The following is a 14919-nucleotide window of genomic DNA, read 5'->3' on the forward strand; positions in this document are numbered from 1 at the left end:
TTATTCGTTCCCCGCTAGCTGCTCCGTAGACCTCTTACAAAGTATACATACCTGCAGCTCTGTCCCTCTGCTGGCATTGGACTAAGTATTCTGGTACCTGTTATGAAAAGGTACATCGTCTGGGCTGCATATTAGGTTTCCCCAAAATCCGGTGAAAGCAGGAAGGAAATAACAATACGCAACGCAACACGCTCTTTCCCTCCTCTCGTCGCCTCACTAAAGTGCTCGCACCAACTCTCTTCTTCATCTTCCTTCTCTTCCACCTCTTCTTCCTCGTGGTCTCCGATCCCATCCGACCGTCAAAGAATTCTGACGGCTTCTTGTCTCGGACTCTTAAAACCTCACGAGTCCCCTACCCTACGCTGCCAATTACCCTGGTCCCGGCGCATCCCAGTTTCCCCGCCCCAGCAAGACAGACCAGCAGGACAGCAGCAGGTTGAGGTTGTTGCTCCGACGATTGGTACCCTAATACTGATTACCCCCTACCTCGTATTCTCCTCCTATTCATTCATTCTCTGCTTTGCGTTCAGCTTTCGCCTTCTGCCTCGTTGCCTTTTGGGTGGCCTTCTCCTGGCCCCTGTTATTCCATAATCCCAGAACAAAGCCATGACCATTGGAACTGCAGTCACAACCGACTCGGAATACGCAGTGCATCCCTCATCTTCGCGAAGCCGACATCAAGCATCCCGCTCACAGTCGACTCGTAATCGGCCACCCCCCTACACAGCAAGCTTGGGTGGCCCGTCTCCCCCAGCGGGCAGCATCAACGTCAACCCATCAACGTCACACTAGCTCGCTCTCCCACTCACCCTCCCACTCCAGTTCCCGCGCTCCATCTGCCGCTCAGCCTGTCCAAGAACCTTATTCTCGCCACGAGTATGATCAGGAGACGACAAACTTAGCCTCCTATTCCAAGCGAAGTTCCACGAGGAACCGAGACCGTGATCGAGATCGAGACAGAGACAGGGACCGAGACCGAGACCGAAACCGTGACAGAGACCGTGACCGCGACCGTGACCGTGACAAGGTCCTGGTCGGTTCTCGAGCCTCTGCCGAACCCACCCGTATCCAGCGACGCACCAACGAACAGTCTGCCAACAACCATCACCATCAACCTCCGCCTGCTCAATCCGACATGGTTGCGAGCACCACGGCCACCCACCCCCCCGGGCCTACTCCCGTCTCTGACGCCAGAGCTCCCAGCTCTTCCACCGGTAAACAAGGAAGAGGGCGCACCACGATCCCCACCTCTTCGGGAAAATGGATTCTTGGCAAGACGATAGGAGCTGGGAGCATGGGCAAGGTCAAACTCGCTCGCAAAGAAGATGGCCCCGAAGTGGTGCGTTGGTGTCTACCTATGCTTTTCCCCCCTCCCCCAGTGGATACTTGCGCCGTGTGCTAACATGATTTCTTTTTTCCCCCTCTCCCTTCGGTTCGCAGGTTGCCTGCAAAATAATCCCTCGGGGTTCGACGGAAGATAATCGCCATCAGTCTCGGGCCGATAAGGAAAGAGCCGACCAGTCGAAGGAGATCAGGACGGCGAGAGAGGCGGCCATCGTCACACTGCTCAAACACCCTCACGTTTGCGGTCTCCGGGATGTCGTCCCGCACCAACTACCACTGGTATATGCTGTTCGAATATGTCAATGGCGGGCAGATGCTCGACTACATTATTTCTCAAGGCAAACTCAAGGAAAAACAAGCGCGAAAGTTCAGTCGTCAGATTGCCAGTGCACTCGATTACTGTCACCGGAACAGCATCGTCCATCGCGATCTCAAGATTGAGAACATTCTCATCAGCAAGACGGGCGATATCAAGATCATCGACTTTGGCCTCAGTAACCTCTTCACCCCTCGAGGCCATCTGAAAACCTTTTGCGGGAGTCTCTACTTTGCCGCTCCCGAGTTGCTCATGGCCAAGCCGTACACCGGTCCCGAAGTCGACGTCTGGAGCTTTGGTATCGTGCTATACGTCTTGGTTTGCGGCAAAGTCCCCTTTGACGACCAGAGCATGCCAGCCCTCCATGCCAAGATCAAGAAGGGCGTGGTGGACTATCCAAACTGGCTATCCCATGGTACGTTGCGTCTGCATTCAAACTTGACTTTTGTCTTTTTTTTTCTCTTTCTCTCCTTGCTTTCCCCCAGAGTACATTCAAGGAAGCTGACCCGGCTCTACCTCAGAATGCAAGCATCTCCTCTCGCGAATGCTGGTGACCGATCCGAGGCAGCGTGCTAGCATGGCCGAAGTCATGAGCCACCAGTGGATGGTCAAGGGATACGGAGCACCCCCCGATAACTACCTGCCGCATCGCGAACCCTTGACGCTACCACTGGAATCCGAAGTCATTGCGGGCATGTCCGGCTTCAACTTTGGCCCACCGGAGACCATCCAGCTACAGCTCACGCGCGTCATCGAGTCGGAAGAATATCAGCGCGCCGTGCGGGCCTACCAGCGCGAGAAAGAAGCCCCGACGCCAGCCAGGGACGCCGAGAAAAGGCGCGGCTTCGGGTTCGATTTTTACAAGAGGAGGAGCTCGGCTAATAGCAGGGATAACCTCAGCGCCCCGAGCACGGAGGGGCTCCAGCTGGGGGATGACCCTCTGAACGCGTATAGTCCTCTCATCTCGATATACCAGCTCGTCCGGGAGAAGCAAGAGCGCGATCGGCTGGAAGTGCGGGCCGGCCAGCCCAGCCAGCCTGGTTCCCAAAGGGATCTCCGAGAAAAGGAAGCTGCGCCGCCCGAGATTGCACTCCCGCCCGCAGCGCATACGAATACGACGACGTACGAAATGCCGGGGGAGAGCGCTACGGGTGGTCGATCCCGCCCTCGTGCTCGCACGCACGGCGAGGACGATGCGCCGGAGATGGTCAAGCAATCCCAGCTGTCCCCAACATCGGCCCAGACGCAGACGCAGATGCAGACTCATGACGGACTTTCCGACGTCCCGCCCAAGAAGGAGAGCACGGCGGCCGGCATACTCCGGCGCCTTAGCACGCGCAGACGCCGCGAGCCCGAGAGACTCGACAAGGATCGGTCGCACCCGCCCGTGGTGCAAGTCCTCCGCTCTCCGCCAGAGGCATCGGCACCGCCCAGGAAGAGCTTCAGCATTCGGCGTAGTCGTCGCGATCATGGCGACGAGCCCGGTGAATTGCGGATACGATCAGGGAGCAGCCAGCCGCCGCATGGCGATCTCCTAAGCCCGCCGCCGTCGGCAGGCGGACCATCGTCATCCCATGGCCGCCGGAGCGGACTGGGACGGTCTACCAGTGTCAACTCGGCCGTGCTCCGGCGCCACGACTCGAATCACGGCTCGCATGAGCCGCCGCCAACGAGCGGGTCGGACCAGTCGGCTGCGACGGATAAGCCACGGTCCGATCCGAGAAGGAACTTGCAATCGCGGTCGGCTTCTGTGCGAACCAAATCCCTGGGTCACGCCAGGCGGGAGAGCATTCAGCAGCGACGACTCCGGCGTGAGGAAGCGCGCGAGGCGAACGTGCCCGAGGAGGCCGGCGAGACGCTGGATGAACACAGCGGCGAGTCCTCGGACGGGCTAGACAGGTCGGACTTGGCCAAGCCGGTATTCCTGAAGGGGCTGTTCAGCGTCTCGACGACGTCGGGCAAGCCGGTGCCGCAAATCCGAGCTGACATCAAGAGGGTTCTGAGGGACCTAGGTGTGGAGTACACGCAAATCAAGGGTGGTTTCTCGTGCCGCCACACGCCGAGCATCGACCTCAAGACGGTGCAAGACCCGCCCGGCAGCCCAGCGCAGACGCCCGGGCACCATCGCAGGCGGTTCAGCTTTGGCGGGATCATGGGCAGCGGGGACAAGGACAGGGACGATGCGGCGACGACGCCGCGGACTCCCATGCGGGGAGGAGGCGACAATGGTCACTCCAACTCGGAGATCTCGGTGGGCAGCATCGACCGGGAGCCGGTGGGCCTTTCCAGGAGGGCGGCAGGGGAGACGACGACACAGGTGCAGAGCGACCTGGGAGGCAACATGGTGATCGAGTTTGAGATTTTCATCGTCAAGGTCCCTCTCCTTTCACTGCACGGAATCCAGTTCAAGCACATGGCCGGCAACACATGGCAGTACAAGAACATGGCGGATCAAATCCTGCGAGAACTCCGGCTGTAAGCTCGGCGGCAGCTGACCCACTGACCTAATATCTTTTTTCCTTTTTTTTTTCAACGTTTGCTTTCCTGGCTTTGGTTTTCTACTGCTGCCCTAGAACGCGGACGAGGGAGATGTAAGGGGAGAGCCATGGCCACGGAGGGCAAAGTCACAGGAGGCATTTGCTATCGGAGCAGGTCCGTTCTCGAGGTTTCTATTCTGCACGGCATCTGAAGGTCATCTGCATTTGGGTTGGGTCGTTCAGTGGTTTCATGTTTAGCATTATAGGGGCTGATGACGAGATGCTCCTTGAGCATACAACCCATTAATAACTCGGCGTATTCTTCTAGCAATGGTTAATCTGAGTGTGTTTACTTAGGTATGTTCATGTTGTCTATTCCATAGGAAGTACTGTCCGTGTACCTGTACGGAGTACCTGTTCGTACTTCGTATGTGTTTGTACCCCACTGAATAAACTGAGCTGTGGCCTGAGGTACCGAACAAAAAGAGTGTCTTATGTAAGCTTTTCTGTGGCCGGTGCAAGTGGACGGACCAGTGCACTAATTAACTCGGTGAGAACTGCCTAGAGAGGGACGGAACACGCCTCCACCTTGAATGGCCGATCTAACCTTCCCGGCTTGTCAGGTCCAAAGCCCTTTTCTTCCCCACGATCGGACCACGACAACAACTGCGAGAACAACCACGACCACCCGACCGAACACGTACCCATCTTCAAGTAAGATTATAGCAAGGAGGACCACGCTGTGAATACACAGGCGACCAGCGCTCACCACAACAAACACAGACGAATACCAAGAATCCTGAACATCCATCACACCCACGACTTGGACGTTTGGTCCTTTGATTCGGCAAGCATTTTCACTTCTACATACGCGCATTCTGCCGATAGCCATCCCTTTTGTCTCGTTATTCCACCTCTTTCAGGGGGCATCTGCGAGCCTATTCGCGTCTGGCACAGCACCCAAGTCTTTGTCTCCGCTTGAAGCCCTAACGTGCTGCGCTGTTCGGCTGAACAGAACACCTACCATACAATATATCCACACTGCGCCTTGCGACTCACGACCTGCGATTTTCCACCGTTCAAACAAACAACCTAGTAAACTCGACGGCTTTTTATGGCCCATACCTACTTGTTTCGAATTTTATCTACGCTTCAATTTCTGCCCACATCTTGACTCGACTTGGCCATTTACCCCCCCCTTCTTCCCCTCTTCCCTCCTCCCTTACCAACCATCTTGACAAGCGCGCCTTCTCTATTGTGTGTGCGCCAAGATGATGCCGGCACCTCATGTCTACGGGCATCATCAGTATAATCCCCAAGCGGATTCATCCTGGATGCACCAGCAGCCCACCCACCATCAACATGCCCAGCAAGCCGCCGCCGCCGTCGCCGCTGCCTCGGCCGCCCAACAGCAACACTATAACCGTCTCGCTGGCGCACACAACTCGGTGGCCGCGCTCGCCGGTGGTGCCCATGGCCCCGATGCCGCCCATGAGAACATTTCCGAAGACAACCGCCGTACCATGGCGTACATTGCCGACCTGCTCAACGAGAACACCCGAGAGGCTGCCCTGTTGGAGCTCAGCAAGAAGCGAGAGCAGGTGCCGGAGCTGGCCTTGATTCTGTGGCATTCGTTTGGTAACGTCTCCGTCCTTCCCCGGAAAATCAAATCAAATCATTTCCGTTGTTCCTTTAGTACACGTTGTCCCCAAAGAGGTGGACTTGTTCTAACCGAGTCATAGGCGTCATGACCTCCCTACTCCAGGAAATCATCTCGGTCTATACGCTGCTGAGCCCGTCCCAGTTGACGGCAGCGGCCTCCAACAGAGTCTGCAATGCACTGGCACTCCTACAGTGCGTCGCGTCGCACAACGACACTCGAAATCTCTTCTTGAACGGTGAGGCACGCCCCGTCTACAAAGGATGCAAAGAGTAGTATTGGAAAGCTGACGTTATCATGGCACAACGGCAACAGCGCACATCCCCCTCTTCCTCTATCCGTTTCTCAATACCACGTCCAAGTCGAGACCGTTTGAATACCTACGCCTGACGTCGCTCGGCGTCATTGGTGCCCTTGTTAAGAACGACTCGTCCGAGGTCATCAACTTCCTCCTCACCACCGAGATCATCCCCCTCTGCTTGCGCATCATGGAGACGGGCTCGGAGCTCAGCAAGACGGTCGCCATTTTCATCGTCCAGAAGATCCTGCTGGACGATAGTGGGCTGAATTACATCTGCGCCACCTACGAACGGTTCTACGCCGTCGGCACTGTCCTCAGCAATATGGTTGCTCAGCTTGTCGAGCAGCAGACCGCCCGCCTATTGAAGCACGTTGTGCGGTGCTTTTTACGGTTCGTCTTGGCCCGGATAAACCTCTTCTCTTTATTTCTTTCCTTTCTTTTCTTACCTACCGCCCTTCGTCTGCCGCTAACACAACGTCCACAGACTCAGTGATAACGCCCGAGCTCGGGAAGCCCTCCGCCAGTGTCTACCTGAGCCCCTTCGAGACGCCACCTTCTCCAACGTACTCCGAGACGACGCCGCCACCAAGAGGTGCCTTGCCCAGCTACTCATCAACCTCTCCGACAATGTGGTCGAACCCGGCGCTGGGAGCCATGTCGGCTTGTGATGGCCGTCACCCAAATTCGTTTTTTGACCAGATCTACCTGCCCATCGGGGACTTTTTACCTACTTGTACAATTATGCATGATTCGGCGACGAGGAGCAACGGGGCATCCGGGGTATCATTTCATCATCATCATCATCATCATCATGGCTTATCTATATCCAACCACTTTTGTTTTTCCCCCCTTATATCATCGGCTCAACCCTTTGGTCTCTGTTTCTAACACTGGTGGGAAGGGTTGGTATTATGTTCGAAACGAGGAGCTGCGTCATTTGGGGGAAAAAAGTTGTCTTTCTCTCTTTTTTTCCCTTTCTGGGCAAGCGGGACGAAGCATGATGGGAAGGAAAGTCCAGCACCGCGAAGGGGGCGGCTGGCTGGGTATTTATTTATTTTGGTCCTCGGTGGACCACACGTACATGAGGCTGGTGTTGTCCCGAGAGAGCATGCAAAAATACCTTTTCCTTCCTTTGCATGGCCCTCTGGTTTAAACAAAACAGGCGGTTATTTTCTTTTTCGCTCCTTCTCTTCCGTACTTTTATTTTTTTTCCTCCTCTCGGTGGTTGGCGGCGGGAGCAATGGGGGAAGGACATCAGGGGATGGAACGGGACGGTGTTTTCTTGTTTTAGCACAAGCAGGGGCGCTGGACATTCTTCTCGACATTGCTCGACATTATTTGATTCCCCCGCGAGCAAACGGGGCGAAGAAAAAAAAACGGAGTGGTACGGTAAAACTTTGCCGGACTTTTGGAGGGAACGGGAGGTAAACTCGGGCATTCTGCGTGTTTTGGTATTCCCTTCTCGACCGTCTTGATGATGGAGTCAGCTTGACCTCCCGGCTTTATACCCACGCAATACCCCTTAGCTGCCGCTACAGAAGGAGAAGGGGCGAGGAAGAAAAGGGCGGAAGGGTGAAGGGGGAGGTCGAGCTCACGTTTAAGTAGATGGCTGTACGAGAAATGGAGAAGTCAGACGGTCGTGAAGTCGGCTCGGGGAAAAGGCCGACGAGAGCGCAGAGTCGAGAGAGGAGAGAAGTTGTCACAGGTTCGGCAAAAAGCGAGAAGAGCTGCATATGTGTATGTACGTTGCTAACGAGGGGACGGAGTATTCGGCGATAGAAGATATGGTGCTTCAACTTTACTTTATGCGCACATTTGCCCATTCCAGGGATGTACGTGCGGCTCAGACACGAGAAGATTAGAGCTGGCCACCTCGCGACTGCATGAGATCTCTCGCAGATACCTGATATCAACTGTTCTTCTTCAGACACCCAAGCTGCGACTCCACAAGACGAGACGAAAGCAGCCGCGACTTGTCTCTTTCCTACCATGTCACCACATTTAACCTCCAACTAACCACCACTCAAGTGCTCGACCGGCGGCCTGGACGATGAACCCACTGACCTTGAACCCAAGGTTGCTCTTGGCCACATGTTGGGCCACGGCACCAACGGCCAACTTCAGATCTCCCTGGGCAGAGACGGACTCGACGCCGTCGAACGGTGGATGTCGGCGACCGATGATCTTACTGAAGTTACTTGAATCTCTGTCGCCCACATACTTCTTGGCTCTCACATTTACATCACGGGCCAGCTGTAACGCTAGCCGGAGCGCCGCCCGGTCGTCAACCCCACCAAAGGACGGTAGAAAGACGCGGCACGCCTCGTCCAGCGCTGATTGGAAACTCTCATGGCCGTGGATGGACATGATGCTGGGAGTCCGCAAAAGGCGAGGGACTCTGCTCGACCGGTGACCCCTGAGACGATGGTCGTCGATAAGGACGCTCGTGTCACAAACTGCGCGCTTGAAAACAGCCTCGATGTACGCCAGACAAGCCTTACTCGTGAGACAATCGGGCATCGACGCATCAAAGGGTTCCCAGAGGTTCTCCGAGACGCTGCCGTACTCACCCCAGGGGATGGTTGCTGGGTCAGGTGAGACCCTCGAGGCGTGAAAAATGAGCGCTTCGGCGTGCAACGATGCCGGGGCCACGATAAGACTCGCGGCGACGCCGAGCGACTGCAGTTACGTCAAGGCGGTAAAGACACAAACTCGGGTCCTTCTGTGCCTTTTCCTCTTCGGCAACCTGCATAACAGGAGATTACACAGCGCACGCGAAGGCCGTGAACCTCGAGCCGCTTGCCGTATCTAACCGGCCCTCGGGCGACGCCATGATCTACCACCTCACGAGACCTGTCTTCCTGCCCACGCGTGGAATCCCCGGCCTCCTGAAATCCAGGGATGCGTATTATGATCGATGGGCCGAGAAGGATGCCACCGTTCAATTGGGCTATGACGCGTGGCTGGTCGGCAGAGACGAAGGGAGGTTTAGAAGTCGACAGTATATGGCTATGACGACGACCTGAGTGAGGTTCTTTGTTAGCTACTTGGCGTTTCTGGGTTGTACGAGGTGCACAATGCGTAGCAATCGCTTCTTCCCTCGACATTGGTTGCATCGCGATGATGTCGCCGCCTCCTTTTCTTTTCTTTTTCCTCTCTTTTGGCCCGGTTCCCTTCGACCCTGAGAAACATACCTGCACAACGAAGATCTACATAGGCTCTGATGACAGATATTCGACGGGACTCTGCCCTTCAAGGCTACCGGTGGGGGTCGGCGGGCGACCGTCTTCGGTATTCACCACCACGGAGAGGATGGCTGCTCGGCTCGGCTTCAGTCGTGATGTAAGACGTGTCCCGCCTTCCCCATTTTACACAACAACTGACATGTTGATTTCATGTGGCAGCATCCGAGACTTTCATGTCCAGCAATGATCGAAAGAGCTCGATTCGAAAAGTAGCCACAAGAGCAAACATGGAACGGACATGATAGCATCAGCTTTATAAAGGCCCCAAAGGGAGGCTGAAATGTAAGGCAATATCGGATGACATGACGAACCAAGGTGTATCGATGGAGGGTTCAAAGTAAGGTGCAAGTTCGTCTCTGAGATCCCCTATACGAAGGACATGAGAGGGAGCAGGAGAAGCTTTCTGGCTACACTTTTCCACTCTACAAAGTACCTACTGTATGCAGTATGTACCTATTATGCGCTTTCCAGAGCCAAGTCTTAGGGAAGGAGCACCCGTCCATCCGCAATACAGGGTCCGGTCCGAGGTACTGCGTAGTCCAAACCTTAATAATGCCCCTCTTTCCCCCCTTTTTCCCCCTTTCCCAGGGCCCACATTGTCATGGGGAGGTGGAGGAGGGACTTTGGTGACCAGGTTCCGGAGGTCTGTCTTTACGAAGTATTGATGTCATGAAGAGGATAGGAGAGAATTACAGCTGTTCTTGCTGTCTAGGTTAGGGAAAGAACGAAACTCGCGTGGTCCTGGAACGCGTCTCCCGTCAAAGTGTTCCCCGGAAAGCTCCATCAAGGGCCAGGCCAGTCGGACTATAATACCGACAGGACAGATCAAGGACCAGGTCTAGACGCATGAGTACAGAGAGAAGAAGGCCTGGTTCTCGTTAGTTAAAGCAAATGACACCAAGTCACCAAGCCCAGAGATCAGACAGCTACTGGCTAGACTGGTCGCTGATCGGGATGGCTGCCTTTCTCCAGTGCCTGTACAAACCCCTTCCAGAGAGGGTAACCCATTCGACACCTCTAGCCCATGGTAACAGCTATAGCGCTTGTTTCCCATAGGGTTACGGTAGTCGGCAGACTACCTTCCTACCTAGCTATTGGAAAAGTGAATAACTACCTAATGTTCCGGTATGTAGACCCTGGCAAAGCATCACATCTTTACATACACCCCCAGTCCATGGCCGCGTTACTTCGTATGCGTCCTGTGCAGAAGCAGTCTCCCCTTCACTTGGAAACCCTTCCAACGGCGTGTCATGGCACTGGTTGGGGGCCATTTCTTGCTCCAGAGATCCAATACGTGCATCTGTACTGTAACACTGCCTTGCGCAGCAGGCGGGCTTCCCGGTGATCGTTCATGCGTCCCTCTTCGCCCACATCGAGGAACTCTGCATGTCCAAATCTAGGTCTTCTTGATCGGAGAATGTTAGCTGCAAAGTTAGTCTCAGAAGAGATCCATGAAAAACCTTTTATTAGTTCTTTCGTCTGGCTGGCTTGACGGTTCGTCCTGGAGATCAAGATGTTCGACTGGCCTTACCTTCTGTCCCCCTTTTCCCCATCATATTGGACACGTACATCATATCATCCCAGAGGTAATGTACCATACATTGGACCCGGCATGATAGTCTTGGTAGATTCTTGAAGAAAGGGAAACCAGAGGCCAAGGCGTGTGTGTCTACAAAGAGTCACCGAGTTGGGTTCTGCAGGGCTCGATCAAGTCTCAACTCGCAGCCATTGGCCTGCAATGCTCGCCGCTTGCCCTCCCTCCCCAAGAGCCATACGTGTCTTGGCTTGTTCGGTATGACAAGGCAGCAACGCAACTGATCCACGGGCAAAGTCCGACTTTCCAGTATCCCACTTTTCCCATGGCAGAATGAGAGAATAAAAAGGGGAAAAAAGAAAGAATACCAGGTGCAAAGGGGGTGATAGCTTCACCGACTTGGTCGTGAGCTTAACCTCGGCTCCCGCACACCCGCGAGCCATGAGCCTACGAAAACCGCCCTAGGATGCCACGACCGGCCAATACGCGGAAGTGCAATGTCGACGACGATCATCGTAGTAGCGTTCCCAACCCCGCCTCGCAAAGGGACCGGACAAACACCGGGCGGCCGGATCGTCGTCTCCGGCTGAACGTCTCTTCGTTTACCAACCTGTCGCTAACGCCGCCTGTCGAGTAACATGCTGTGGGCTGTGTCATGTCGGGTAACTCAAAGTCCCGGTCTGTCGATTCAGGCAGCTAACGCATGTCGTGTACGAATCCAGAGGCCCAAACATACATACGTTGCGTGCGACGGGCTGTGCCGATGTGGTTGGAACGACGTGACTGTTCAAAGCTGCCGATTTCCATGTAGGCCAGACTCAGAGACCGTAAACAAAACCAAATCGGCGCGCGCATGGGGATGGAGGTGGGTGGATGCAATGTAATTTACAGTGCAGCGACATGCGCCTTTGCAGGTGCATCTGTGCCGGACTTTGACGATTTTGCGACATTGCTGTGATCTCTCACTGACTTTTTCCCACACAACACAACCCCAACGAAGAATTCAATGAAGAATATTCACGTATTCGTATGTACGTTGTAGGTATGGATATGGGAGGCACGAAGTGCGGGACTGGTGAAGTGGAGTTTGGCAGTTCTTCATTTCCCCCTCCGCCTTGGCCAGTGCGTCCCTCCTACCCCTGCTCCGCCTTTTCCTCACCAAACGACGACGTCCCTCACCAAAGACTGGCGGGACAAGGGTAGAATTGGACCGTTTCAAACCGTCCAACCAATGTGGGTACTGCATACCGATGTAACTTGAGTACTTCACTTTTTGGTTCGAAAGCTGCGGCCGACCCACACTAAACCTGTCGAGTGTCGTTAATCGTGTTAGTGGTACTCGAGTCCTTCGATTGGTCAGAAAGCCTCGCTGGGGCCGTTGTGGTCAATTGCGCCCTATAGAAGCGAGACAACGTAATAGAACGCAGAAACGCGAGAGGAGTACGTTGTACTTCCGGGTATCATACAACGTACTTGCAAAAAAATGACACGTAAAGTAAAGGATCCCAGATCATATCTGTAGAAATGGAGTGCGGGGCCATTCTGATTCCCGTCTGTTACGTGCAGCTCAGCCTCAAACCCGCGGAAATACCTACGTGTCTCTCGCCAAGTGTAGACAATCATACAGTAGTCAATCAATGCATGCATTCATTCAGACGTTGGTATGGACTCGATCAAGAGACAGATAGGCAGTACCCAAGACATATTGACACACGGCGCACCATCTTGCATCACACATGTCCAAGGACCCTTCGAGACAGCTGTGTTCAGACAGACGCCGGGGAAATCCGTAAATCATTTCTGGCCTCAATGGTCACAATTAGTCCATTTCTGTACTTCCAATGCCACATCACCCACCAAAGTCCCTTCATGGCGTGTTCAGCCCTACGAGAGACCCCACAAATGATAAGGTACATCCACAATTTGCTCCATCCAGCCATTCAGCGCCCATGTACGTTGTACAGAAATGATTAGCAAAGAAATTACCTACCGTTGTGACCGTTGTAGGTACGTTAGGTACGTACCTTGTCTCCGTCACACCCCACCCCCTGCAATGCTATTCCAGTGCATAGCGGGTGACTTTCCGCATCGGTGCATCGATACATCATTATCGCATCCCACCCATAACGTTTCTTGGGGCAAGTCACGGGTACAACCTTGTCACGGCGTCTCCGATACGTAGATTACGGGGCCTGGGCGCATTTGCGCATGGTTCATGGGTAGGAACATGGGTGCTTCCATGCTAGAGCGGTGCTTCTGTGTTCGATTGGGTCATCGACTTGGAGAAAGTCCTGCGTAGTATAAGGTATTTCATCAACACGACAGACCATGCATACCGCGCATTAGCACACGCAAATGTACCTTTTTGGATGCCATACGAAGTAGTGTATAACGCACACAGTATGGTGTCTCTCGACCCCAGCACTGCTGCCGTTAGCAAGTCGGGAACCAAAACGCCCGAGAGCCTTACAATACGCCCGGCCGGTGTGCTATTCCCCCAGGCCAAAGGTGTAAAATTCACACCGTTTCCATAGTATATCATTCGTTCCCGTTCATTACGCCTACCTTGTATTCTGAATCACGATCCGCAAAATTACACACTGTGTACCTGGCTTCGGGCTCCGCTACGGAGCTACGGGGTCTAGTCCCTTTTTTTTGTTAGACTTTAATTGGGTAGGTATAGGCACTAGTGGATCGGCCAGAGATGCTAGCGAGGGTGTCAATGGCCGCCGGACTCTGCTCCGTAGCCAGATGGATACACCTATGAGAAAAGTGGCCTTGACTGTACTTGAGGAGCTTGAGTCCTTTGAACTTGAAATGTCCCGCGCGCGTTTGCCAAAACCAGACGATAAGATCTGAGCCACTTCCCCGGAACGGGGATCCCCCGGGCCACAAGTCGCTTATAAGAAGGGTGGTGGGGCCGCGAGGGTTATGCGCAGCGGGTGTGCCCAGCCCTGTGAGAGATTTAAACGTCTGACACTGAGCTGGGCTTCATTTGGAGTCACCGCAACGTGAGGAGTTGAGACTCGACGTGATGTCCTAAGAACGGGTGGCCTCGAGTTACACAATGCATCATGAACCACGTGAGCCACGTGTGTGCATTAGTATATACGTTTGTACCCCCCTCCAGACCGAAACTCGACTTTGCATTGAAGGGAGCAAAAAAAAAAAAAAAAAGGAGGAAGTGACACGACACAAGAACAAAACGGCCGAACCGAACCCTCCACGCAACTAGGCGGCTCGTTAGCCTTCCAAGGGTCATGGGGTTAGCGACCCGGTGGAGTGCAAGCTTGGATACGGCGTCCGGGTCGTCACTCCTATCGGCGACTTCATCACTAATCACCGTGCAGAATTGCTCTCCCAATTTCCCCAATTACCCCAGTCGGCGATCCAGTGCTGAATAAGAACCGAATGAGTCAAATGAACTGAAACAGATCTTCCTACTTCAGGCTCTCGAAGGAGTCTGCCTCGTGTGTATGTACGTACCATTCGTACGTTGGTATGTACGTTGTACAGCGTACATATGCAGTCGTCTGCCGATGTTGGCCCGTTGCAATGCAGGGGTACCACGCTTCATCCCATTCTGGGACATATCCCCTTCAGGGAAAATTAACCCCCGTGCCGACGCCAGGTGACCACCCGTGCATTCCTAGACCGGCAGTCGGAAATAGTGTCTTGGGGCCCGTGCACCCTGCACGACGCGCCGGATCCTCCATCCGCCTTTAGACACCCCACACCAAAGAAAGGCATTTTCGAAACAAGTTTCCCATCGCGGGCCAAACGCCAGGAGCCTGAGGAGTCGTCCGACTTCTCCACCCTCATTTATACAACGTACTCAGAGCAGCCGTACGTACGAAAGCGAAATACTCGAAAGTGAACGAGCAGCGATATCTTGGCGGCAGTGAGTGGGCGATTGTTCCGTTGGTCTACTGTCAGTCTCTATCCCGTTCGGTCGCCGTCTTTCATCTCGCTGCAAAACGAGTCCCGAAATACCCTGTTCCTGTAATGAGATGATCGGCGCTCCTCTCCTGTAGTTCGTTGG

At 54.3% G+C, this 14919-nt stretch overlaps 4 protein-coding genes across 4 annotated transcripts; 3 read left to right on the top strand and 1 right to left on the bottom strand.

The window, feature by feature from the left end:
• Positions 1–221: 221 nt before the first annotated feature.
• Positions 222–4616, top strand: ACRALDRAFT_2034854 (uncharacterized protein). Its single transcript, XM_071020767.1, has 5 exons — positions 222–782; positions 823–1339; positions 1441–1623; positions 1658–2075; positions 2182–4616. Exons 1-5 carry the CDS (start codon positions 607–609, stop codon positions 4137–4139), a joined length of 3252 nt encoding a protein of 1083 aa, XP_070874888.1. The 5' UTR covers positions 222–606; the 3' UTR covers positions 4140–4616.
• A 171-nt stretch (positions 4617–4787) lies between these two features.
• Positions 4788–7310, top strand: ACRALDRAFT_1043078 (uncharacterized protein). Its single transcript, XM_071015297.1, has 4 exons — positions 4788–5775; positions 5880–6035; positions 6113–6488; positions 6583–7310. Exons 1-4 carry the CDS (start codon positions 5409–5411, stop codon positions 6764–6766), a joined length of 1083 nt encoding a protein of 360 aa, XP_070874889.1. The 5' UTR covers positions 4788–5408; the 3' UTR covers positions 6767–7310.
• On the bottom strand, positions 7310–7954 carry ACRALDRAFT_1064152 (uncharacterized protein). Its single transcript, XM_071016912.1, has one exon. The coding sequence runs from the start codon at positions 7829–7831 to the stop codon at positions 7631–7633; it is 201 nt and encodes a 66-aa protein (XP_070874890.1). The 5' UTR covers positions 7832–7954; the 3' UTR covers positions 7310–7630.
• A 1691-nt stretch (positions 7955–9645) lies between these two features.
• Positions 9646–14883, top strand: ACRALDRAFT_210971 (uncharacterized protein; the record flags this gene model as incomplete). The annotated part of the gene is made up of 38 exons (XM_071023435.1): positions 9646–9673; positions 9705–9870; positions 9932–9986; positions 10056–10141; positions 10180–10193; positions 10254–10370; positions 10477–10637; positions 10670–10731; positions 10768–10774; positions 10814–10929; positions 10963–11004; positions 11044–11118; positions 11150–11186; positions 11267–11282; positions 11324–11510; positions 11551–11656; positions 11689–11831; positions 11943–12110; positions 12163–12191; positions 12242–12254; positions 12374–12472; positions 12533–12615; positions 12652–12689; positions 12740–12828; positions 12885–13019; positions 13101–13165; positions 13203–13361; positions 13412–13481; positions 13580–13707; positions 13738–13833; positions 13862–13908; positions 13957–13964; positions 14077–14134; positions 14167–14270; positions 14312–14347; positions 14407–14495; positions 14531–14750; positions 14784–14883. The coding sequence occupies 38 exons, from the start codon at positions 9646–9648 to the stop codon at positions 14881–14883; spliced, it is 3252 nt and encodes a 1083-aa protein (XP_070874891.1).
• Between the last annotated feature and the right edge of the window lie 36 nt (positions 14884–14919).

The sequence above is a fragment of the Sodiomyces alcalophilus genome (assembly GCF_042370955.1).
Source record: "Sodiomyces alcalophilus JCM 7366 unplaced genomic scaffold ACRALscaffold_4, whole genome shotgun sequence".
Taxonomy (NCBI): Eukaryota; Fungi; Ascomycota; class Sordariomycetes; order Glomerellales; family Plectosphaerellaceae; genus Sodiomyces; species Sodiomyces alcalophilus.